Here is a 26,161-nt window from a genome sequence, read left to right as displayed (position 1 = left end):
CAGGAACTGTCAACACCAGTAAGATGCTTCATTAAGTAGAAAACATCAGATGATCTACTAACCCATTCTCAATCAGTCATCATTTTACACAGCTGCTGGAAGCCTATTTTTTCTTTTTTCAGCTGGTTTGAACCTCATAGTAGTACAAAATGGTGTGCTAAAATTGGCATTGTTTTTAAAAGTCTTCATTATAAGATCTGTGCTCCTAAAGTCTTCGCTTTTGCCCAGAGCTTTCGCTGGAATTATGCTTACATACAGGATCACTTGAAGGATCACCTGTAACCTTTTTATTTTGGTTCTTCGCACCAGTAAATGCCAGAAACCGCCCTAATGTCCTGAGAAATGTGTGATAATGCCAGCGTGTTCATGCATGCAAGGGGAGGGTTGGGAGAGACTTTTCAAGGAGGAGGGGAGATATTCCTTCTTTAATTCTCGGATGCAAAAGGATGAAGGATGCAGGTGCAGAAGTACTTTGTTGGTCTTACTTTTGTGCTAAAGAAAGAATATCTTAGATAAGCAGTATGCAGAGATTACAGATCACTGTGAGATTTTGAATTTTGATTCTTTTTAATGAAATGCAAAAACCATTTTAAGAGCCATTGGAAATTTGTCATATGCTTTAACCTGGTTTAAATCTGTTCAAAATGCCTTCAAAGACAAGTTAGAACAGAGAGAGATTTAGGTTGTAATAAGAATTAGGAATTTTAGTTCCATAAAATTCCTTTAAAGTTTCATTCTCAGTGTTTGAAAGCGTGCATACAAAGTTAACTGGCAAATTGGTATGGAGAACTAGAATCCATATATTTAGTGCTATAAACAGCTGTTATCCTTGGTAACATCACTGGTGAATGGTAGGAGTTCAAATACTGACAATCAGGGTTATATCTTTTGGAAATTATTCACTACCTACTACTTCTTTCCTTGTAATGATTTTCTAAAATTATTTTTGAATAATTAAAAAATGACAAGGGAGATTCATAAATACTTTGGGAAGCTTCTCAAAAAGCTGAATTCTGTCATGTAAGTGACTTAGTTTGCGTAATGCATTAGAACAGTGGCCTGAATTAATATGACAAAGTAGACGCTGTTAATGAGATATGTCCTCAGTTCACCCCATTTATCACTGTTAAGTATATATGTTATGCTGCGCTCTAATTAAAGGTGAAGCCAGTAGCTTGACACTTTCCAGAAGATGGCCTTGTTTCAGTTTCCTGTGTTTTTGCCAAAATACTTGGGATGAGATGTTCTGTGCTGAATAGTCGCCTGAGAAGCATTTCATTTCATTTCATTTTACAAACTCAGAGATGTCCAAATTGCACATTCAGAATCATCAGCGTTAACAGGGCCTGTGTGTATCTGCACTGTGTTAAGTCTTTTATTGTATGCTCATGTGGGATGCTGTCACAAGAGATGAACAAAGTTACAAAAGGTGAAGTACAGTTACGCAAGAAGGGATTTGTATAGAGAGCAAAGTTGCATCTCAAATGGGTGGAGTGTTGCAGAGCATTATCAGAGGTTGTTAAGATTAAGAACCTTGGATTCCGCTCTACAGACTGAACCCTTCATATCACAGAGTTTTGGGTAGTTCTGAATGGTGCTGTAAAATGTTGAGCTCTCTGAAAAATTAAGTTCTCAAATTGCTGGTTTGCACCCAACTATTACTCCTGCCCTACACTGAACATGCATTGTGTGCCATGTGATGTTATTCAGCTGAACTTTTTAGAACATTTCTCCAGCTTTTCTTATTCACCCAGAACTGTTTAGTACGGAGTCCAATGACTTAGAAATGAAACTACTTTTCCACTGACAGAACCTCTTTACCTTATTTCACAAGCATGCTGCAGTGAAGTAATTTCTACAAATATGAGCACTCTTGGGGCATTAAATAGAAAATAATTCTTTCTGCAACCTTTAAGCATGCAAGTTATCTCAGAGAAGATTGCTATAGTGGGGCTTAGGTCTAACCAGCATAGTGTTTTCTTGATTGCTGGCCTATTTTTTTGCAAATATTTCTCTGTTTAATTGATTGGTAGTATATGCATATTCAAGTGCATGGATTCAAGTAAAATATAAGAAGCTGGCTGAAACTCCTGAGCAGCTCTCGAAAGCAGAGTGTGTGTGGTCCTGATTTAAACGAGGAGCTGTGCCGTGTATTGAGGGGTCTGTCAACAAAAGCTAGAGGATAGGCCTAAAGCCATCTCTAGTAAATGTTTGCTCAAGTTAGCAGAACACTGGTGAAATGTACTACAAGGAGTTACTTAATGTCAGCAGAAAATGGTTCTAGTTATATTACTACTAAGCATGTGTTGAGGTTCATTAACCTGTCAGCTCTGCTCATAGTTCTCAGACATGAGGTGTGACCTGATGCCATTCAGTGCATTACCATAAATAAAAACTTAGTGATAACACTATATAGAATGGCAGCCAAAAATAACATCATCTTTGCATTTCCTGACAATGCACGTTGTCAGTGCCTGGGACTTTGGCAAAGTCGGAGGTAGTCCTCATTGGCACAGTAGCTGCTGATTCATTAAACGCTTAGCCTGTGACACTTCCAAAGAATGTGCTCTATAGCTTAGAAGTCATGCACTGATTATTTGGTTACTATGTCAGGGAAATGCATCTGTTTGAAATAATGATCTTCTAGTGAATTATTTTGCTCAACACTAGCATTTGGCTTAAATATAACAAAGATATCATCTCTTCAAAGCAAGTATTTATATAGTGCTATATCAGATTGAAACTTTACATGTAACCTACTGATATTCAGCCATGCCTTGGTGCAGAATAGAAATAGCATTATCTGGCCCATACACTGTAAGTATTGCCAAAGGAAAATGTTCTTACCCATCAGAAAAAAATAAGTGCAAATCTTGCATGTAAAACCCACCAATTAGATACACATTGAGTATGACAGTTTGATTCATTATGTTTTTGCAGCAATGTATTTGATTGTAATAACGATCAGCAACAGTAATAACGGGAAAGGGAGTACTAACTCATCAGTGTTAACCCAGGTTCCTGGAATAAATTCTTACTAGCATTTATAATAGTACAGGGCTTTTTATTCAAACAGTAGCTGTATTGGAATGAATTTGGTAAATGTGTGCACATTAGGGGAAGAGAGAAAAAAAGATAAATTTTCCTTCCCACCTCCCCTCCAGTGGGGAGGCAATAACTGCAGAGAACTGGCTGTTCTCAGTCATCACTGGTAAAAGATCGATCACTGTTCTCTTGTCGCTTTTCCAGTAACTCCACCATTAGTCAGGAACCCAGCATATGAGTAAGGCTGCCAGATGATACCTTGGCTTCTCTCACAGGACAGAAACCCTGATTTGTGATCTGCAGCCATAACACAGACTTCTGGTCAGATAGCTGCTTTCCTAATCCCAGATACTGCTCAGCAGTGAGTGCTGTCTCCATCTCTTTCCTCGTGGCTGCTCTCCCAAAGCAGGTGAAAAAGCCAAAACAGCAAGTTTATGTAAGGCAGATAGGTAAAACTGGCTGATTTTCTTCTTTCCCAGCCCATATTGAAGGTAATATTACTGTTTTACTATTGTCGTGCCTATTACTATGGATATCAGAATATGATATCCTGCCATCAGTGTTTCTACTTGTATCACCTTGCAGCTAGTCTACAGCAGTTATACAAAAACATGAAGCCAATGGTATGTAGACGGCTTTTAGTTACTGCAGAATAATGCATCTCTTCAACTGCTATTTGAGGACATCAAATTTATTTCTCTGTAGTGGCCTTGATGGGTGGTCTTCGTCCTAATTATTAAAGCACTCTTAGTCTAGCCCTGGATGTCTTAATCATCTCCTGGCCTAGATTGAAGACTGTGAGTGTTAAGTTCAGGCTTGAGCTCCCTGTGTCTTTGGTTCCCATTCAGTCTTCTACCTCTTGGATGGTAACTTGGCTGTGAAAAAATGCAGTGCAGGCATAGAAATGAAAGTTAAACCTGATTTTTACAGAGGGAACAAAGTGTGTTGCCTGCAATCTATTGTTGCCCAGAGACTAGAGAAGATGGGGATCACTGATATGTTGCTGTCACACTTGGAAGAGCTCATCTAGCACTGGTCTGAACTCCGCTGAACATTAAGGGGTTTTGCACGTTCTATCATGTGCTGCTTTGCGTGCAAATTATTTTGTGTTCTGGTGTATAAATACCAAATACCATGTACATTTAAAAATGAAACCCAGAAAAACTAAAAACTTAACCAAACCAATACTAGAAAGCACCCTCTTACAAAACAAAACTCTACATGGAAAAGACTATTTGAAAACATTATTCAGACTGTTTGATGTATTTATTGTAGAGGGTACTCACACTTCAGCAAGGAGTTTATTTCAACAGTTTACATACAGTTTGTTTAGTTGCTCCATAAATAGTAGCATTTTTGACCCTTTAGAAAGATATTATAGCACCTTTTTAGACAGTTGCAGAGCAACATTAGAGTGAAGTATTAATCTTTCTTGTTGAAGAAAATTTGGAAAAAAACAGTAAGAACTGAATTACTACAAATGAGTACCTTTCACTTTAGTCTTCACCAGGTTTCAGTTAGCACAGTTCGATGACATGCCAGCTGATGGCATTACTTCCTTGCTACATGTAATAGTGTAAACTGTCACAGGTTTTTTGTCTTCAGGCAGAGATACCACATTTCAAGTGGTATCAAGTGGCCTGCTTTGGGCTGCTGCTCAGAATTTAAGAATTATTTGTACAGTTACTTGACCTTAACTGTGAGCTCCAGCTGGTAAACTGTTATGGATAGTCACGTCATTTTATTTATTTGTTTCATTTCTGTAGGCCACTTGCTTGGGCTTTCCCATGATGACTCCAAATTTTGTGAGGAGAACTTTGGCTCCATGGAAGATAAGCGTCTCATGTCCTCCATTCTGACTAGCATCGATGCCTCAAAACCCTGGTCCAAATGCACTTCAGCAACTATAACAGAGTTTTTTGATGATGGTCATGGTACGTATTATCACACCTTGTGTCAGCTACATGTTAGTTTTAACTATGTTCTATTTTTTGTTTATAAGAACATTTTATACCAGCTTGTTAATTCCTTGCTCATCCTCAGGACTATCTTGGAAGAGCTTGCAAAACAAGGCAAAGGTCTAAAAGGCTGGCAGAGTCTTGCACTCCTTTTGCATGGTTCAAATGCAAGAGAAAAGAAAGAGTTTATGGGCTGTGTGTTGGCAATAATTTGGTTTGGAATATAAAGAGGTTTTTTTTTAAAGCATGAAATTATTCTTGTCTTCCCAAATGCCACAGATATGAGCTCAGAGAGTATTTTAAACACAGGATACAAGGAAATGGCTTTTTCCTCACAGAAATTAAATTGGGTGATATGGTCTACTTAGTGTTAGACTACAGATATGAGCAAAGTGTGTGTGTTCTTGTTGCTATTAATTACATTTCTTATGTTTATAATGCCATTATACTCATTACATTTATAATGCCATTGTATTTATTATGTTTATGTAGAGGGTCTGTAAGCAAGAAATAAGACTCCTCTGTGCTGTACATGGTAAAAGATTACTTCTGACCCAGGAGCTTACCTTCAAAGTCATGTAACTAATATTTGTTAAATATGTCATTTACCCTTTGGAGAGTAAGTGCAAAATTTTCATTTTCTGAATGTAGTAATAAAAAAGCATAGTCTTCACTTTTTAATGATTTTTAAAGTCTTCATTCTGCTCCCAAAGCAACTGCAGTTCTTAAACAAACAATTCAAATTCCAAAATGCTGAGATAAAAATGACACAATTGAGCGAATGGATCAAGTTGTTATAGTAACCAAAATGCTTATGGATAAAAAGTATGGTAAGTCTGCTGAATGTAAAGGTTTTCTTGCTTTTAAGTATTTTGTCGGCTAATTTCAGTGCTCACTGAAATATTTTCTCCCATTTTCCTCTATTGGAGAATGACTTCATTTTTTCTCACAATTTTATTAGATCCATTAATCTGTACTGTCCTGGTTTATGGTCCATATTGCTTTGGCATTTACTTAATGTTACTAAGTTAGTTTCCACATATGAAGATAACTTTCCTTTTTAAGGTTAGTTACTGAGGTACAGTTCAGTTCGCTGTGGTAGAAAAAAGGGACCTCCCTTGGCACCTTGCCATCCGTGAATGACCTCTTAGCGCAAAGGACTCTGAACTACATTTCCTCTTCTGTTCCTCTCCTGCTGCAGGTGAACTGAAAAGTTGATCTCATTTTTTTGCTTGTTTTGTGACCTGACTTCTTTTTACTACGCATCCAGCTAGTTACTTTCTCCAACAATCAAGAATACAAAGAAAGCATTTTTTCCACCACCTGACCTTTGGCTCGTCTATATCTGGGTAGATGCTTTAAATTTGGACACTTGTCCATGAGCTGGACCTAGTCTCAGTGTGAAGAGAGGGAGGGGGGGCTGTAACAATGAGTCCTACAGGTCTCTGCCAGCTTTTTTCAGTAAAAGTAGATAGGAGCTTCACATCCTTCAGAGCTGCATTATGGTCTCCTTGTTCATCATGAGTGCTGACTTCCTCCTGTACAAGAAGTTGGGCAGTCCTGAACTGCTGACACTTTTCACAAAGTTGCATATTCTTTGCTGCATGTAAAAGGCTTAGGATCTGTCAGTCTCTTAATGGATGGGTTAGGGTACCTAACACTTTCTAATACTCATGAGTAGTTTTCACTCAGGCATGTAGTCTGAAGGAGTTATTGATATGATGAAATAATTCATAAAACCTCTTGTCAAATAGAAGTCTGTAGTCCTCTGGGAATTAATTTTATTACTGATGCTATTGGTGTGATTTCAAGTATACAATGGCTAGGGAATCTTTTGATAAATCAGGCCTTCAGAGACCTTTTCTAATTAATAGTCTTCCTTTTCTGTTGAAGTCTATAATTTTTCAATTATTTCTTTTTAATCAAAGATTTGTCTTAACAGAATACAAACACTATCTGTGAAGTAAAAATGGAAATCAGTGATTTAAATTCCACTTTCTTCAAATTATCGTGCGGAAATGACATGCGTTATTTTAGGAAGGGAATTTCTGGTTTTATTTTCTTCTTCCAGCCAGTGAATGAGCCATAGCTCCATAATTCCCATTTGTAGTGTATGCTGAGCATACCAGAAACCACAGGATCCTAGTAGAGCATGACACTGCCTTTCAGACTGCTTTGGGCTGATAAAAAAGCAGTGCAGATGTGCCATATTTCTGTGTTTCCTTCAGAATAAGCATGTCCCTGCTTTTTGGGTTGCTCATTTTTTTCCTTAGCCAGGGAAGATGTACTGTCGTACATATGCAGTGTTTTCCCTCCCTCTTTGTTTTCAAGAAGGAGCTCTCCTGCAATCTTCCCATAGCAAGAAGAAAATCCTATGTCTCTCAAGTGCCTCTAGGTAGAGGGAAAAAAAACCTTAGCCAATTCAAGTGTAATTTTGAGCAGTGCTGCAGGCATAGTGTAGATAAGGAAGGCAGTAAAAAGCAGTTGCAACAAAAGGATACCAGGCTTTCTTTTAGAATGTTTGTGAGTGGATTTTGCATGGTCATAGGAACCTTATGTGGGAAATACTGAACAAGAGGAGGCTCTTCCAATCTTTGATACACTGTGTAAGCAGTTTGCACTGGGCTTTTGGTCTCAATGGGCATGATCTTATGAATTGTGCTTTGTGACAAACAGGGCATGGCAGCATTGGTGTGAGGAAATAAACCAAGTGCTTTATCTGCTACTCCTTGTGGGTAAGCATAATGAAATGTGGATGAAGTCCAGAAGTTTGGACCTGTGAGCAGTATTCTATTACAAAAGAACAGTCAATGTCTTATCAAAGCTTTAAGTAAGTTTCCCATATAGATTTTTCAGTGCATTGCTGTAGCAGAAAACATTAGTCTTTACTCTCAAATTTCTTAACATCACTTTATCAAGTACTGATGTTCCTATTTTCTAAATTTGGAGTGTCGGGGAGTGGACTCATAGAATGTGGGTATTTACTATGTATGTAGCTACTCCTAAACTGGGTATTTAAGTTCCCATCTTAGTGCAGAGGGATCTGATCAATGGCATCAGTGGTTTGACTGATCTCAACACCTGCATTAGTGGTGCTGAATTACACCATAAACTAGTTTGCCTGAGTACTGAAACATCTGACAGCTGACTGAGTTGCACACACCAACATTACATATAGCTAAAGTCAGCTAAATAAATCCCAGTATAAATGGCTTGTCCAAAGTCATCCAGGAGGTCTGGGGAGAATCAAGGTGCCTGATTCCCTCTCTCTTGAGGCCCACTTTGAGAATTATAAACATCATTGTCATGATATCACCATTTGTTTTACACTCATGAGATGACCCCAGACAGCAGTTTGGCATTTAAGAAGAAAAGGCTTATTAGTGTCTGGAAGATAGTGACATTTGTTTCCATCTGCTTTTAGCCAGCCCTCTCCTAAGGTACTAATTGCCTTTATTGTCATGCCAACCACTGTGCTGTTGTGCGATTGCTTGTGATTTATTGTGTTTATTAAGAGTGCTCAGTGCTCTGTGCAACCTCTGTGCAAGGACTATTTCTATTTTAATTAATTTATATCCTGGTTATCTGCTTTGCACACATCTTAGGATCCCTTTTTTTTTTCAAGATATATTACCCATAACATTGAGGAGAGATAATGAGATGGCTTAATTAACACTGTCATCAGCCAACAATGTTGCTCAATCGCAGGGCACACAGATGTTCTTTCATACTCAGGACAAAAAATGGGAATAGCAATGTGTAAGTGTTCTGTATGTTGCAGTCTTACATAGTGAATTGAAGTCCTTTCTGCCCTCTCAACCAGGCGGCCCAGGGCAAACCATTCTTCAGCATCTAAACTTTGCCTTTTCTTACCATTACAAGTAGGAGATTGGACAAGCTGGTGGTAAAAACACCTGCACTTCGTTGCAACCTGTATAAACATAGACACTGCTGCTATCTTTAATCTATAAATGTAAAGACCTGTTTTGCTGGGTTTTTTTCCCCTGTGGGGAATCCTTAGGGATGTTTGTTATCTTTAGTTTTGAATTTATCATGTGAGTTCAGCTGGAACACCTGGCTTTATAGAAATTATACATGTTTCCTCAGAGAAGTATTGGTTGGTTAAGGGGAAGTTTGGATCTCATTCCCCTGTGTTCTGTTTGTTATTCACCTGTGAAAGGTATTCATATGGTGTTAACTAAAACGATAGAGAGATTAAGTATGTATAAGGATATGACTGTTTTTTTTTCTTTTTTCTCTAAATTTATATGTTTAGTTCTGTCAGTTGTGGTAGACCTCAGTGATGGGCAGCAGTGTCTGTCATGGTGAAATTAAGTGTTACTACAATGTTTCAAAATATTGAATAATAGTTCCACTTGGGAGTTTGACGAACTGCAGTATATATACAATAGTAGTGTATACTACACATGCTAGTGTTTTGCTAACACTGTACTAGCTTCCTCCCTCATCACAAGGTATATGAAGCAGGACTTCCACTGTTACTTACTTTTACAAGGTGTATTTTTGAGAACAATTTTTGCCAATTATGTCCTTTTTAGAAACTCCAGAAAGAAAATCTGTGCTTCCTCACTCCTCACTATGTCTGTAATACTTGTGCTACAACATACCTTGAACACTAGAGTACTTTTAATTATCTTTATCTCATGGCACTCAGCTTATCAGTTAGCTGATTGGCACACCTTGTCTGCATTAAAAAAGTCATCATAATCCAAATTAAAGGCAAGGCTAGGGTAAATCAGGGTCATCAAAGGACAAATGAAACAGGTTTAACAAGATAGAGAGTTTTTGGTAATTAGTGATTATGCAGAAAGAATTTTTGGCTGATTTGGCTAATTGGCCTTAGTCTTCAAAGCTGAAAAAGAAAAACTGCAGTGTGTTCTGGAGGGAAAACCCAAGCCATTGAGAGGTGGGGTATTTGATTTGTTTAAATTCACTTCCATAGCTTGATATTCTATTCCTTTTTATGTAAATGCTGAGGGGTTTATAGCCTTTTTTTCACCCTTGATCCAACTGAAGAATACTGGTGTAGGTTCCAAAGTGAGGTAAATTGTGGTAAGTTATTTTGGCCAAGGATAAGCGAAGCTTGCCCAGACCACATATCCCTTTCATGAAGTGTAAAAGAGGTTACACTGAATAAATAGTTCTGCATGTCAACAAGTGAGGTTTTCAATAGTAAAAAAAACAATAAAATCTTATCAGTAGATCCTCTAGGACACAAATTCAAATTCTCATTTTTAGAGTGTGCCACACAAATCTTGACCTCTGCAATATCTCAAAACACATATACAATTCTTTGTTTATGCTATTTTTTTCTTTTTTCTTATTTATATATTTTTTTATAAAATTAATAGTCTTCTTCAACCTAATTACAGTAGCAGTCAAGTACCATTCCTTACAAGGCAAGACCAGTCCAGATTTATGACCAACATTAGTTTTTATATGCAGCTTATATTTTTCGTTTGATCCATTGGAGGTTTTTTCCTTCTCTTAGCTCTGAAAGGCTACAGGGACCTGAGTAGTTCTCATTTACAACCTCAGACTGGAAATAGGCAGCCCGACACTGGTACACTGCTGGGTGAGACCACAGTTGCAATAGCATGACTAGGAAATGAGTAGTAATAGGTTGGTTTGCTCTTTTAGGTAACTGTTTGCTGGACCAACCAAGAAAGCACATCCTGGGGCCCGAGGAGCTACCAGGACAAACCTACGATGCCATTCGTCAGTGCAAACTGGCATTTGGATCTGAATACACAGTGTGTCCTGGTATGGATGTGTGCTCTCGCCTCTGGTGTGCAGTTGTGCGCCAAGGTCAGATGGTTTGTCTGACTAAGAAGCTGCCTGCTGTGGAGGGAACACCATGTGGAAAAGGGAGGATCTGCCTCCAGGGAAAATGTGTTGACAAAACCAAGAAGAAATACTACTCAGTAAGTTACCAGCTGTGACCCTAGGGAATTTTAGAAGGCATAATCCTCAAAGGCGCTGATTTCTGTGGGAGTGAAAAGGACTTTATGGAAGTCAGATCGAAAGCTGCCTTATTTTTTGCATGTAATTGGAGCGTTATTGGTGAGAAATATATGAAAAACACTGATGAGTTTCAGGAAGCATGTTTTCTTCTTGAAGTCTGAAAGCCTTCTTTCCTGGAAAATTGGGAGAAGCCCTTCAGAGTAGGGGATTTGCCCATTCAGTAAGTCAAGAGTCAGGACATACAGAAAGATTGTCAAGGACCTATTCTTAGCTTCCTGGCTTCTTGGCAACAGACCGTGAGATGAATTAAATCTATAAATTCAACTTACAGTCCTTATCTGAAAGGCCTCAGGGCCCTAAAGTAGTGAAGAGAAAGGTGGATGACATTCATCCAGAATGTAATTTCTGGAGCAGAAAAGTTTGTACCTCCAGTGACAGAGTTCTTTCTGTCAACTATACATCTGAAGAGTCCTGAGGCTCATGAGAACTGATGGCTGCACAATTTACTGGGTAGACAGTAACACTGCCCCTTCTGTTATACACACAGAAGGGGTACAGACTTGTAGAGATTTATGAAGATACTTGCAAACAATGAGGGTCATTCAAATCAAGATATAGCCCTTACAATACCCTTTTTTATGAAATTATATACTTTTACCTGCTGTTGCAGTACTCTTTCTAGGTAGCCAATTTTAGCTGAGTTGCAAACAATACCTGACAACTCCATCTCTTGCCAGTAATTCAGAGTAATACCTACACATCCCAATAATTGCATTTAATTAATCATAGATTAGCCTTATGAACATATTCTGGGAGCGGAATCCTTTGGAGATGGTTTTAAGGGGCCCTATTAACAGCAAAACATGAGAGCAGCATATGAGACTGTGAGTGCTATTTCTGGTGCATGTGTGTCTTCCATGAAACAGGCTGAAGGCAGCTGTGCAGAGCAAAACCTAGCTTTATGTTTGCATACACAGTGCCAAATGAGACATTGTCAATATGCAGCTAAAAGACAGAAATTTGCTCTGCTCGGAGGAAGAAGGCTCCTAAGGCCTGTTAAGCCTCATTAAAATGACCAAGGGATTGCCTTCAATTCAGCATTAGCAGTGTCTTTGAGATGTAGCACCTTTATTCACACTTGGATGATATCCTTACCTCCCACTGTTCCACATATTTCAGGCTTCAAGTCATGGTAACTGGGGGTCCTGGGGACCTTGGGGACAGTGCTCCCGTACCTGTGGCGGAGGAGTTCAGTTTGCTTATCGTCACTGCAATAACCCAGCTCCTAGAAACAATGGCCGGTACTGCACTGGCAAGAGGGCCATCTACCGCTCCTGCAATGTCACACCCTGCCCAGCAAATGGTAAGTGTCTTTGTGCCAAAGTGTCCTCATGCTCCAGCCTCTGTGCTCATAGATAGTAAATGTTGAACGTCTACTGTGAAAGGAAACAACAAAGGTCCATTGTAGTTTCTCTAAAATATATTTACCAAGGCAAGACATTCATCATTAATACAATGCTGTAGTTCTTCCCCCATCCCCACCCTGACGCCATACAGAAAGGACACTTGAATGAAAGATATTTCAGTCCTGGAAAATGAACTGTAATGAAAACGTTAGTATTTTTATGCTTATTAAGTCATGGGAAGATTTCCAAGCTAAAAAAGTTGAAGAATTTGAAGACCAGTTCTAAGTAAAGAGATGAAATGATGTAACTTAAAAATTATGTAAAAAAGAAATTGGAATAATTGATGGGCATAATGATATTTGCAATGCGGTCTGAAATAGTCACTAATGATGTGAATAATTCTACAGCTAAATCTTTTAGACAAGAGCAGTGTGAAGCAAGGAATGGCTATCAATCTGACGCAAAGGGAGTCAAGACATTTGTTGAATGGGTCCCCAAGTACGCTGGAGTACTTCCCGGAGACGTTTGCAAGCTCACCTGCCGAGCCAAAGGAACTGGATATTATGTGGTGTTTTCTCAGAAGGTAATGGCATCTCCAGTCATGATTTCATGCTCCAGTTTAGAAGTATCCAGTATCTTAAAAATTTTTTCCCACAACAAGGGAAAAGAAGTTAATCACATGATCCAAAGATTTAACTGTGTGATTAGATGTAACAGTTTGATCCACTGGTTATACATTAGGACCAGAATTGGCCTCTAAAATGAGGTAAGTTTTTCCACATCTCCATATGTGGATACTTGAAAAATATGGGCCTCTTAGTGCGCTCTGCACTAGTTTGTTTTCAGTAGTGGATAAAGAGGTTTCTGTCTGGAGAGTCATCTGTCATTATGGGGTTTTCTGAGTGAGAAAGAGCACTAATAGTAAAACAGTAAGTTTTACCCTGAATTATGTTAAGGGAGTTCAGAGTAACTCTTATGGAGCCAATTAATATAGAATAATTAGCCAATTAATATAGATGTGACTTGTGGTCAGTTTATTATATCAGATGCATTTTAAACTGAAATGTCTCCTACACTTACACTTGCAATTTTCTGCCTCTAAATATTATGACAGTAACATTTAGATGTAAATAGTCCAAATGCAAGGCTATCTACAAGTACTGTCATTATTATTATTAATAAGCTGTGAGATCATCATGAAAGCCAAGGTCATTTTAGTGTCTTACAGTGGAGTTATCTGTCATTTTCAGCCCTTTGCTAAATTTTATCTGCTTTTCTGCTGTATATTAGAGAAACTCAGTCTGGTCTGTCAGGGCGGGTACTCTGTTCTGAGTAGGTGACAGAAATAAGTAACTGGGCTTTGCTAGCCAGATTCACAAAAAGTAAATCTTTTCCATGGTAATTTTAACTAACTGTTATTTGATTGCCCAGGTAACTGATGGTACTGAATGTCGACCATATAGTAATTCAGTCTGTGTGCGGGGAAAATGCATCCGAACTGGTTGCGATGGCATCATCGGTTCAAAGCTCCAGTATGACAAATGTGGCGTGTGTGGAGGAGATAATTCCAGCTGCACGAAAATCATGGGAACCTTTACCAAAAAGAGGTATTGATCTTAGTCTTAGTAAATGTATCTTCTTGTGCAAATATATTGCTATGTGCTTACTTTCTTTCTGTCTCTAAATGCAATTTACTTTCATATGGGAAAAGTACATTGCCTGTGCTTTATTGCACTTTCCAGATGTTTACAGCTGACACCTTAACATTACCCTGAAAGTGGCAAATAATCAATTGGCAAAACACTGCGCCCAGTTCATTTCTGACACAAAGTGCCAGTGATAGAGGTGAGCACCCCATTAATAGGACGTTTGCCTGGAGTAAGGCATGCTAATCTCACTATTAGATGGCTTGTGGTTTCTAAAGGAGAGAGGAAAGGGAAGAGAGGAGTGAGTCAGGAAGTTGTTGGGATCACATTAATCTGGATATCTCTGAAACTCTCCATTTCCGGATGATGCTGAGTTATCAAGTTACATCCTGAGAATGTGTTTTATCTCATCAAACTTTGAATGACAATGAGGATATCCTACCTGATTTAGTGACACGGATTCCTTGTATAGCTGGTGGAGAGAAGCAGACTGCATTAGGGCACAGCTGTACAAATATTCCTTAATTGCTAGAAGCTGAAAGGGATTACACCCTAAAAATACCTTTTCACACTGCTTGAGTATATATGGAGCTTAGATGACTAGATGAAACGTCAGAAGCAAACACAGGCTCAAGCATGGTATTTGCTATATCCTTTCATGTCCATTGGCATATCAATCTCCAGATAGACTTCTTTTTAAGTCAGAATATTTATAGCAGTTATCCATTGTCCTGTCAGAGTTTCGCTTTTAACTGTAATAAAACTTAATAAAAGTAAAAGAAAAGGAACTGCCCCCATGGTTTGCCTTGACCACACCTGAGGGCAGCAGAAAGCTTTGTACTGAGATACCAATGTCAAGGAAGTCTGCTTTCTCTCTGAACTCTTGTTTCCTTCCCTCTTCAAGTCTTAAGATGCTTAGAAAAATGAGTATTTTTAATTATCATTTATATAGATTCCAAGGTCTCAAAGGACTGCTGTAGTGATCTACTCTTAGAAACTTGCAGTTGACAATTTCTACTCTGTGACTGCATTTGTGTAGTCTTGTATAATGTACATAAACTTGATTTTGGGTTATATCTTCCAAATTCTCACAGAGCATATCAAAAGCTATGAGAAGTTGGACTCTGACTCCAGAAATTACTTTTTATTTCTATACATTTTGACATACTGATTAATAGCTCTCAAAAATGGCTTTGAGAGTCAATTTATTCTGAAAATAAACATAACTAACTTACCTCCTGGTAAACCAATGATTACACACCTAAGAATGCTAAAACACCTCTGCCGAAAAGAATGACTTTCTATCCCAATTTGTAATTATATAAACTAAATCTTTTCCAGTTTGTAAATGTTGAAATGTCTGGGATGTGTAAATGAAGAAGATGATAGTGTGAAATATACTTCATGGGGTTCAGTAATGATCTTTGTACTGGAATCCAAGCTCCAGCAAAAATGTTAAATGGACTCCTTGAATTTCAGTGAGGCCAGATTTGTAGCATATATACACATGGATAAATTATGTTATGATTATTCCTATGAAATTACAATCTTACTCCTCAAATCATGTCTTTAACTGAAATGAGAGTGGTCAAAGAGTAAAATATTCATTCAACCTCAATGCATGAAAAAGGTTGCCCCACTTAGAAAGTAATAGTCAACATGTAAGTGCCAAGTTCTAACTTGATTTTGACTGAATTTTGGAATGACAAGGATTTCTTTTTGCTGGAAATACTGTTTGAGACAATTCCCTTATGTGAGTATCTAAGTGTTTAAGGCCAGGCTGGATGGGGCTTTGAGCCAGGCCTAGTGGAAGGTGTCCCTGTGCATGGCAGGGAGATTGGAACTGGATGGTCTTTAAAGTCCCTTCCAACCCAAACCATTCTGTGATTCTATGAGTCTGTGAGCAACTGACTTTAAAATAAAACCCTTTAAAATAAAACCCTCATTAAAATAGTGAAATCTTAATTGTCTGAAAACTGTTTTTACATATGAAATGGCAGTAGCTGTAGCAAAATTATATTTTCTCCGCCGAAAAGTAGCAGCTCTGCATTGCTGTCTATTATAAACCAAACTATAGCAATCTGTACATTCAGTGTACAGGAAAACTATTAAATGTACAAGGGGAAACTAGTATTTCCCATTGCAGTCAATTGCCATAATAACATTTGTACTTTTTTTCTTTTAAAGCAGTCAAAACATAATCTTCTTGAAAACTACTTCCTAAGAACTTTTTTTAAAAGGCTTTAAAGCCAAATTGTCAGAAGTTGGGAATTAAGGCTGTATGTGCTTCTTTGTGCACATGGAGTGTTACAGTTCTTTGTGCAGATGACTTGAATTCTGCAGCATTGCTTTTAGTTTTTGAACAAATGATATTGTAACTTTAATATATGGTTTAACAGTTATCTTGGCAGCTCTTATGTAAAAGTATTAGCACAAGGCTGTAGACCAGAGTATCCCCAGCCTTTTTTTCACACCATATTCCTTCAGCTTTATGGAGGTGCTAAATCAATGGAGTTTTAGTCATTGTCCCATAGCTGCTGGAAATAGGGGAATAGCACAAGTGTTTAATCTGTACTTTGTGCAGTCTCTACTTTTGCAGCTAAAATTTCTCAAAATTAGCAGTCTGTTCTTTAAACATTCCCAAAGGAGACCCCTTCACTTTTATATCATTTTAGTAAACCTTATCATTCCTTTTTTTCTTAGAAGTTTCAGCACTAAACTTTTCAGATTTGAGATACTTGCAAAATGGTTTTGTCACAGGTTTAGAAATGATAATACATGTCTCCAAAGTCCATCTGGTAGCTTATGGCTATGTATGGTCTTTAGATTTTTTCTATATATCAGTAAAAATAAATAATATACTTGAGATAGTGTTAAGTTCCAGCACACTTGCAGGTTTTGATTGCTTGTCACTTTTGGTAGAAGAGTTTCTTTTTGCAAATCTGAATTAAGATACTCCATAAGTAGCGACAGAGAGAACTCTGATGGTACAAATGAAACATTTGGGTGCACCTCATACTAGACACGTGACAATTAATCTTTGGCTTTATGTATTTCAAAGTAAACAAATTTTTTCTCGGTGATCAAGATTATTTTTAAATGTTCCCAAGGTACCTCTACCCAGCTGTTACTCTGCTCATACTTTCCTTAATCATCATTATAGCAAAGACGGCAAGAAACAGCTGTAACCAATGCATATCTCATTATCTTTTCCTTGGCAGGCAAAGCATGCATCATATTTCATATCTCCCACCCTTTGCTGAAATATATAAGCTATCTGTTATTTTTCATTCGTCTTGTATCTGACTCAAGTAAAATTGTTGCTAAAGATTAAGCAATTTGAAATAAGTGCAGTAGAAATTTCTTCAAGAACATAAAGAACAATACAATAGACAAACAGTGGAACCTGGTTAAATTAATCTTAGATGAGCCTCAAGCCAGATGGATTCAGGACTTGAACTAAAATGAAGCAAGATGTGTTATGCCAGTGACTTCATTAGGTGTTGCAGTAAAACTTGAGGCTTATTTCATGATAGCTACTGAATAGTCCTTTTTTTTCCCTCATTCAGCAAGGGCTACACAGATGTAGTGAAAATCCCAGAAGGGGCAACCCACATCAAAGTTCGGCAGTTCAAGACTAAGGACCAGAGCAGGTTCACTGCCTACCTGGCCCTGAAAAAGAAAAATGGTGAGTACCTTGTAAATGGAAAATACATGATCTCCACTTCAGAAACAATCATTGATATCAACGGGACTGTCATGAACTACAGTGGCTGGAGTCACAAAGATGATTTCTTGCACGCAATGGGACACTCTGCGACAAAAGAGATTCTTATCGTGCAGATACTTGCAACTGATCCAACTCAACAAGTGGATGTCCGTTACAGTTTCTTCGTGCCAAAGAAGCAAGGACAAATGACTAACTCTGTCACCAGCAGTGGCAGCAGCAGCAAAGTACCTCCACAGCTCATGCAACCCCGCTGGGTTACGGGGCCGTGGCTTTCTTGTTCTCGAACATGTGACACAGGATGGCACACCAGGACTGTCCAGTGCAAAGATGGGCATGGAAAATTAGCTAAGGGATGTCTTCTCTCCCAGAGACCATCAGCATTTAAACAGTGCTTGTTGAAAAAGTGTTAACCTGTGGTTGTGACCTTCTTTACGAGAGGTTTGATTAAGCCATAGTTGACATACTGGTATTAGGTCTGCCCAGAGAGAAGCAAAGGCTTCAGTGTACTTACATACAGTCTCAAATTATGGGCAGAATCTGCCTATTTGGACCAAATGAAGATGTGCACTGCTTTAAATAATAGTAGGGTGATCTTAATATGTCAAAAAACTAAGCATCAAAGTTGTTACAAGCCCTCTGTGTCTGCAAAACTATAAAATAAAATAATGCAAAAGAAGAAAAACTAGTGAATGGAGGATCCTGGGATATTTGAAGGTTACAGAATCATCTCCCCTTTTTCACCTACCTCTAATACAGTATATCCTTAGAAAACATCACATGTACCCATGATACCACAGTAGCTTATTTTATACTGTTTTGTAAATATCTTTCATTTGGTATGTCACTTTATATCACTTGGTTCTATTAAAATCAAATTACAATAAGCAAAGTAATTGACCAAAGTATATCTGCAGCCCTTGAGGACTTGGTCCATTCTTCAGAAAAGGCTGCAGATGTTTTACTGGAAAATGAAGAGCTTGCTACTGGTTTTAAAAAGTTACACCTTTTGGTTTTGACAAAAGGAAACACATTTTCATACTAGGAATTTCCTGGCAGCAGACCATTATTCTGTGACAAATACTGTGTTTCCACCAACAAATTCTCAGAAGGAGCACTGCAGCAGCTTGCAGACCAGGGATCCCCACATGTACATTGCTCCAATACCAGCACCATCAGCAACTCCTCACGATGTGTATGTCAGACACAGAGAGGAGGAGGATTTGGCTGCTAGGGGGGATTTGTGTACACTTTGCTTGTACACCTTGCACTGGTTCTGGCTGTGCCACTGCTTGGGGTCCTTGTTGTCAATGAACAATAGCTGCTAGCTTCTTCTTTCCATAAAACAAAAGCATACTGTATTTTGTAGAAACTAGTTAGAGAACCAAAAATTACAGGTAAAACAATCAAGTGTCTTCTAACTCAGATATTCTGAGGCTGCGTTCGACTGCTTTCTCTGTTATTTTCTCTATGGCTTCCACCTTGAATCTAAGAATGTGTAATATACCCACATCTTTTGAAGAGGCTATAAAGGTCAGAAAAAACACAGCAAGCAGTTAATATTTTGTCACTGTTTTGTCCATCATGTCTAACTCTGGTATTCATCTTACCAGCAAAAGTTTGTAACTATTTGTCTTTTTTGATTGTTTTGTGTGTGTTCGGGTTTGTTTTTTTTTTTAAGCTATAAGAAGGCACTCATTTTTTGTGTATCTATCTACTATGCTTGAGAGAAAAAGGGGTCATTAGGAAGTCAAACCACATCAGGATGTGGAGGACTTGCCCAATATCAGTAAGACTGTTTCCACAGTACAGGCAGTAGCTGCTAATGGTTTTCATTGGCAGCAACTTCTGCATCCCATTATTGTCTAGTAGAACTTCTGTGACTGAAGATGGGCATTTCACCTTATGCAGGTAGCAAGGGGAGGCCTGATAGCAAGCCTGTTAAAATTGCTTGCTTTTCTATCAGCGGACTTTGAATTAAGCTCTGGGTTAACAGTACCAAGAGAAGTGGTTCGAATATGCTGATGAAAATAGAATTCCATCTGTCTTTTATTCCTTTGATCATCCACACAGGAGAGTATGAGACTGCAGGAGAATTGTCAGATAAGCCTCACAGCTGTGAGTCAGTGATACTTGAACATTGAAATATCCCAGGCTTTTCTGAAAATCCCAATCATGAAATCAGTAGAGAGAACATTTTGGCCTGTGTAGCAAGAAGGGCAGGTCTCACTCAGGCTGACACAAACATGTTTTTGTAACAGCGGCATGTTTTTGTGAACTCTAAGAAAGCATGTGATGATTTCAAAACAGCATAGAATTGCTACATCTACAAGTGTGAAACCTGGAGAAGTTGGGGTTTTTTTGTACCCTGTTCTAAATAAACAATAATAGGGGCGGGGCCTCTCTCTCTGTCAAAACTAATTACCAGAGAATGCTACTAGTCATCTTCAGCATTCAGAAGTGCTTTGGCCTTCTTTGTAGGAGTAGTTCTATGCAAAACAGTGGATCTTGAGGAAAATTCCCCACTTAATCTCTGATCCCACCCTAAGAACTGAGATCAAGGCTCTGCAGAGATATTTGCAGAGATATGGAAAGATTTATGCCTTCTCTACCTTCGAATGTAAGCTCCTTTTGAAGTGTCTTATTTTCCTTTTAAGTAATCTAATTTTTATATACGTATTACATGTGTTCTAGAACATCTCAAAAAGGCTCATAACAAATGAAACCATCATGAGAGAAAAAATAAGGAGACTTAATGTGTCTCAGCATAGACTTAACATTTGTCTGTTACATACAGCTGCTGCATTAAGTGACATTTGTTTTTCCTATGTTTTATCATAGTGTACAAAAGACAGAATGTGCAAGTATTTGTGTTTGCATCATAGTAATAATTTATTATATATTCAACAGGATGAGTAAAGTTTTTGGGTGCTATTTAGGCTCCAGAAGAGCAATACCATACGTGGGTATAAATTTAGTGCTTCCTTAGATCAAGAGTATCTTTTTCATAGAAAGAGTTTATTTATAAAAAAATAGATCAGTGTGAGAACAAACCACTATAGTGACTTTTCCCTTTTCACCAGCCTGGTAATGAAGCAAATAAATTAACATAAGCAAAAAGCAGTTGCCTTTATATGGTGAGAGGGCAAAGGAGACAGACCAAGGAAGCAACCCTAAAAGTGTAAGATAAACCAGGTCAGCCTGCTCTAGTTAACCCTTGCTTTTTAGCTGTTCTTTTTAATCAGATTCCAATTCCAAACCTTGCTTTTGTCAGTCATAGCTATCTCATGTAACTGATTGGAAAATAGGTGCAGGGTATGTATGTGACTTTGTCATTTCAGGTTCTCTTCTCAGCTAAATTCCTTGTCACTTACACTGTTATGTCATTGTTTACATTACTACCAAGTGTTGCCAAATGTAAAATGCATCTAGGGCATAGAAACCCAGACTACGGCTCTTTGCATGGAAAGAAACAATCCTTAGTGTTAAATTCACTGCTGACTCTTTGGGATATGTCTCCAGTGCCCTTAGGTGGAATTGGACCTCTCAGCATTGGTGGGTTTTAGAGCATCTGCTTTTCAAATAAGCGATTCTCATTAGGAAAAAGCCTATCATCTTTGGTTTGACAAGATGCATACAAGAAATTAAATTTAGCTGCCCTCCTGTGGAAACAGTTTTATCACAAGGGGGAGAGGGAAGAATCTTGTGGATTAATCACAACTGTTAAAAAAAAATAAAAGCAACACAGCACTGAAAAAAATAAAATAATTTATTGTTTTTACAACTGGTATGTGAACAGATGTAATGAATTTATTTATTCTTATTTAACAAAAATACCAATTGTGCGAATTCTATATTTAAAATGTTTTGCTATCGTCTCTGTCTCTCTCTTTCTCGCTCTCTTTTAATTTATGCTTCAAATTTGTGTTGAAAGTACGCCTTGTGAGTTTACATAATATATGGCACTGGTTATTTTTTGTATGATTTTATTGAGAAAGCTTTCTGCATGGAACAGGAGTATATGTGTATACATGTGTGCACACAGTATAGATGTATATTCTTTTTCTGCTACCATCTTTTTCTTAGAGAAGTTGTAGATTTGTAATTTTGGGACACCTCATGCTCAGAGCTCCTTGTTACACTTTACTCAACTAGCAAGTCAAGAGAAAAACCCATACCAGCTCCTGAAGAAGTCAGACAACAGACTTGCTTCACATAGGCACATGTAATTCATGCTGTGTGCCTCACTGATTTACCACCAAAGCTGGTGCTCAACGGGAGCAACTTCAGGCTCCTAGTAAATGGTAATGCTTTATATGTGAATGAAGCTTATCTGACTTGTCAGGGTGGCAAGCGAATCTTCTCTTGTGCTTCTTATGTTTAAGTGAAAACACTACAGAGAAACTCGTGTGCCTGTTTAAAAATATAGCTGAAACTACATATGATTTGGGTTATGAAGACTGAACCATTGAGAAAGCTACTTTTCCAGTCTTTTCACCATTTGTATACGTATATAAATATGTATATATGGCTATAAAAGATCAAAAGCCGAATTTGGAAGGCTTTGCAATGTTTAACTTCATTGTATTCCAGCTCTTTGCACCACATCAGGCACAGTTAGATGCAAAAAAGCCAGCAAAATGTGTTCCCAGTGTTTCCTTAAAAATAACAATATGTTTGCTTCCACTTTTCATCCAGTCCAACTACTGCTGAACTCAAGAGAACTTGTGTTGGGTCCAGTGTAAGGGAAAAGATGTAGGCAAATGTACAGCTTTTCTACAGTCAATTTATTTAACAAAACAAATTACTTCTGTAGCCACTTCACTGTAAGGGCAGTACTACAGACTGCAAACAATCTATTTCAAACTGTTAAAAGTTATCATCTTGCTAATCAGTGCCCACATTCACGCCAGTTAAATTCCAACTCAGTCCCTCTGCCCAGTGTCTGCTGCCATGTGGGCACTACCAAAGACCCAGAGCCAGCTACAAGGCTTTAGATGAATCTGTGATGGCCAGAGGGTGATACTTCCTCACTTAAGACCCACTCCAAAATCCCAGGGAATGTAGCTTTGGGGTTTAGAAGACTTTATTGCAAGTGCAAATTTTCAGTGATAGCATAAAAAATTTGGAACACCCCAAATATATTCTTAGTGTTCAAGGTGAGTGGTGTAAAATCTTCTCTCCACACACACCATACCAAGCATTTTGATACTGTCCAAAAACAAAATACACAATGCCCTGAAAATTGTCTGCAGAGGATCACAGTCACTGTAAGGACACTAAAACCATTTCCACATACATCAGCCTTGCATAGTCCATGTTGAAATACACATATGGGCACATGTAGAACTTTACTGTGGCTAAATGCAAATGCCTGTGTTTGTATGTGCATGTGTGTGTGTGTGTGTGTATACTTGTGTATATATAAACACATAGAGGTATGTATATACACAAATGAGTATTTGTTCTCCATTACCCCCACTCACAGGGCAAAATAGTTAAACTGGTTTTAGGTATAGTTATGTAAATTCAATGTAACTTCATTATATCATTTGGCTTTGCAGGAGCTGCTTCAGACTTATACCACTTTAAGTGACAGCATAATTTGTCTTTTAACTTATAGGAACTGGTTTACACAATTTATCACATGAACTGTGAAATTTTCTATAGTTTATTGTACAAAACATACTCACTGACAGCCAAGCATATATAAATTGTTAAAATCCCATCAGATACAGGAAATAATATACTGAATTCAAGTATGCTGGAGACAGTGTATACTCCTGTTTAGCAATAAATCCATTTGATTTATGTTGCCATGTCGTCTGCCTAATATCAGATAAGATAAAACAAGAGAGGTACTCTAGGGAAGACTAACAGGAAAGCACATGTTTGGTTTAGCTTAGATTATATCATGTGCCTCTTTATACTTTCTATTGGTGCCAATATATTCTGGGAAGTGTCACTTTGTGCATTACAGATAACTTGGCTGAAGTACCAGTACCCTTTGAAAAACCAAGATGTGTCACAAAACTTTTTTTCATCCTAGTATGTGTCTAATGGAAGAGTTAACACTTTTAGAGCACTACTATGTCAACCCGTTTACATCATAAATAATGTTATGCAAAATATAAATTCATTTGAACTGAATTGTACAAGGTCTACACTGTACTATGACACATTGAAGGCCAATATTTTGTTTTGTAAACTACTACATATGTATAATTTACCAGTTGTAATCTTAAAACACTTGATTCTGTGGTTTCAGTAAAAGTAATAAACTGTATCATAGGTCCAAAATACTTGTTCTATATGGTATATTTGTGGGCTACTCTTTGCCGTTTGTGCCCCACTAGAGACAGATGAGCATAAAGAGATTGAGCTAATCCTTCTATTAAGGCATAAATATTCTTTCTATATGTAAACACTGCATTTCAGATGTGATGGAGTTCTGTCAAAGTGGCTTTTTGTGTCATGAAACGTAACAGGAAAGTGCAGAAAGTGGCATGTGGTGCCCTTCCAGAGCCTTAGACAAAGACCGTAATTCAGAAAGATGGTATATACCCGTGATCTCCTGAGCCTCTCCAAAGCCTCCATGAAATCCATGGGATCTGTCCAAAAAGCAGCATCCTGCAGTTAGTGGATTAGATATTCAGCATTAGATTCATAATTAGCCATATAAACCAATCTAAGAGTAGCAAAACCCTGCTGGAACAGGTAATGGCAGTGTACAATGTATGCAGAAGTGTTGGCACAGTGTATGTGTCAAAGGAAAGGTAGGAGCAGTGCTTATAGGGTTGGGCTGGTGTGACACAGTTGTATACACACTCCAGTTGAAGTGTAGCTCTTAAGATGCATCATTAACAATATTTATTTTTCTAATAGAACCATATGATTATGCATGATAATGCAATTTTCATGCTGATTTCTTGCTTATCCCTTCTCATTCCACAACATGTTGGAGTTTTTCTTGTCCCCCAAAATGATGTTTTCTTTCCAAAAGCAAAATCAAACTTACCCTTTCTAAATCTTCTCTCTCATGTGTCTAATCTGTTGATTGCTGGTATTTTCATGAATTGTGGATTTTGCCTTTCATTAATGTGGTTTTGCTTAATTGTGTTTTACAAACTGTAATACAGAATCAATTTTTATAGGACAAGGAATAGCTTTTCTTCCTAGGTTTTTCAAAGGCAGTGAAGCTTTACAGAACTGCCAGTACCTATAGACAGGCCCAAGGTCTTCAGAAAAAAAATGCCTGATAATCTGTTACACTGCATACAAATCTGCTTGAACCACATTACAAGAGAGTTATCCTGCTAGTGCTTGGTACAGTATGTGTCTCTATATATGCACAAATATGTATATTACAAGTATTACGTATTTGTGATATTACTACTACATAGTGTGTATGTATATGAAGATGTTTCAGAAAATCTTACTTACACATCTACACTAGATGGTTATAAGACAGGTTGCTGCCTATGAGAAAGCATACAGTGGTCAACATCAGCAAAGGGTGCAGTGAAGAACCTGGCAGTTTTACCATTTATGCTGCCTAAAGGATACAGGATGATGAGTTGTCAGCTATGCTCTTCAGTAAAAGCTGACTGCAGGTTTTCATCCCTCCCTGCATCTTTCCTCAGCCAGGGTTCTGGAGCAGAGCAAAATCCCCACCACCTCCTTGTCTCCTCCTGCCCACTGCAGGTAGAAATAGCAGACACGCAAACTGTGTTGTCTACATTTAGATAATTTTTGTCTCAGAGACTTCAACAAGTCAGACCTCAGAGCTATGTCAGTACCTCCTCCAAATTTTTGACTGCATAGCAAGCTGCAGTTTCAGAGAGAGAATATGGCAGGTCCTATCTTCCCAAAATTCTGGTTTTATTTCCCATTTTAGAGTTTGCAGTAGCTCAGAGAAAGCCATTACTGGGAACGGAAATCCATTTGTATACAAATCAAATAGAGCAGACAGAGCAGTATAGATTTTCGCAAATGTCCAATGCTGTCATAATCCCATTACTATGCAGGGATACTGTTCTCTATCAGGAAGATGAACTCATTCTCTCTTAATGTATTTTCCATCTCTTCATGATGTTGACATTTCACCTCTTCAGAAACTATACATAATTACATGTGAGGAGAGAGCCTTTTATTTGCAAGATTCTGAACTTGGAGACCCAAATCTCAGTTTTAGGTAGGGATGCAAGATGGATTTGATCCTATTTCAGTCCTCTAGCCAAACTGATCCTTTAAAGAAAAAAGAACCACAAGTCTTGGAAACCTCAAAATATATCCAATAATTAAACTACAAAACGTTCAAGTCTTTCCACATTGCTTACACTGTTACCTCACTCTCCTTAAGCTGTGCTCTGCGAAGCCTGAAGTAATAAATTC

The 26,161-nt window shown here is 38.0% G+C and overlaps 1 protein-coding gene across 1 annotated transcript in view; it reads left to right on the top strand.

The window, feature by feature from the left end:
* The window catches only part of ADAMTS5 (ADAM metallopeptidase with thrombospondin type 1 motif, 5), a gene marked incomplete at its 5' end in the record, with an annotated part of 39,284 nt that extends 21,104 nt beyond the window's left edge, over positions 1-18,180 (top strand). Inside the window, 6 exons of the mRNA XM_010015080.1 lie at positions 4,812-4,979; positions 10,665-10,948; positions 12,168-12,351; positions 12,802-12,977; positions 13,826-14,001; positions 17,610-18,180. Of these exons, the coding sequence (XP_010013382.1) occupies positions 4,812-4,979; positions 10,665-10,948; positions 12,168-12,351; positions 12,802-12,977; positions 13,826-14,001; positions 17,610-18,180 (1,559 nt within the window). The remainder of the gene's footprint in view (positions 1-4,811; positions 4,980-10,664; positions 10,949-12,167; positions 12,352-12,801; positions 12,978-13,825; positions 14,002-17,609) is intronic.
* Positions 18,181-26,161: the final 7,981 nt, after the last annotated feature.

Source organism: Nestor notabilis, unplaced genomic scaffold (assembly GCF_000696875.1).
Source record: "Nestor notabilis isolate BGI_N333 unplaced genomic scaffold, ASM69687v1 scaffold4815, whole genome shotgun sequence".
Lineage (NCBI taxonomy): Eukaryota > Metazoa > Chordata > Aves > Psittaciformes > Psittacidae > Nestor > Nestor notabilis.
The sequence above is the reverse complement of the archived record's forward strand: the minus strand, read 5'-3'. Positions and strand labels throughout refer to the sequence as shown.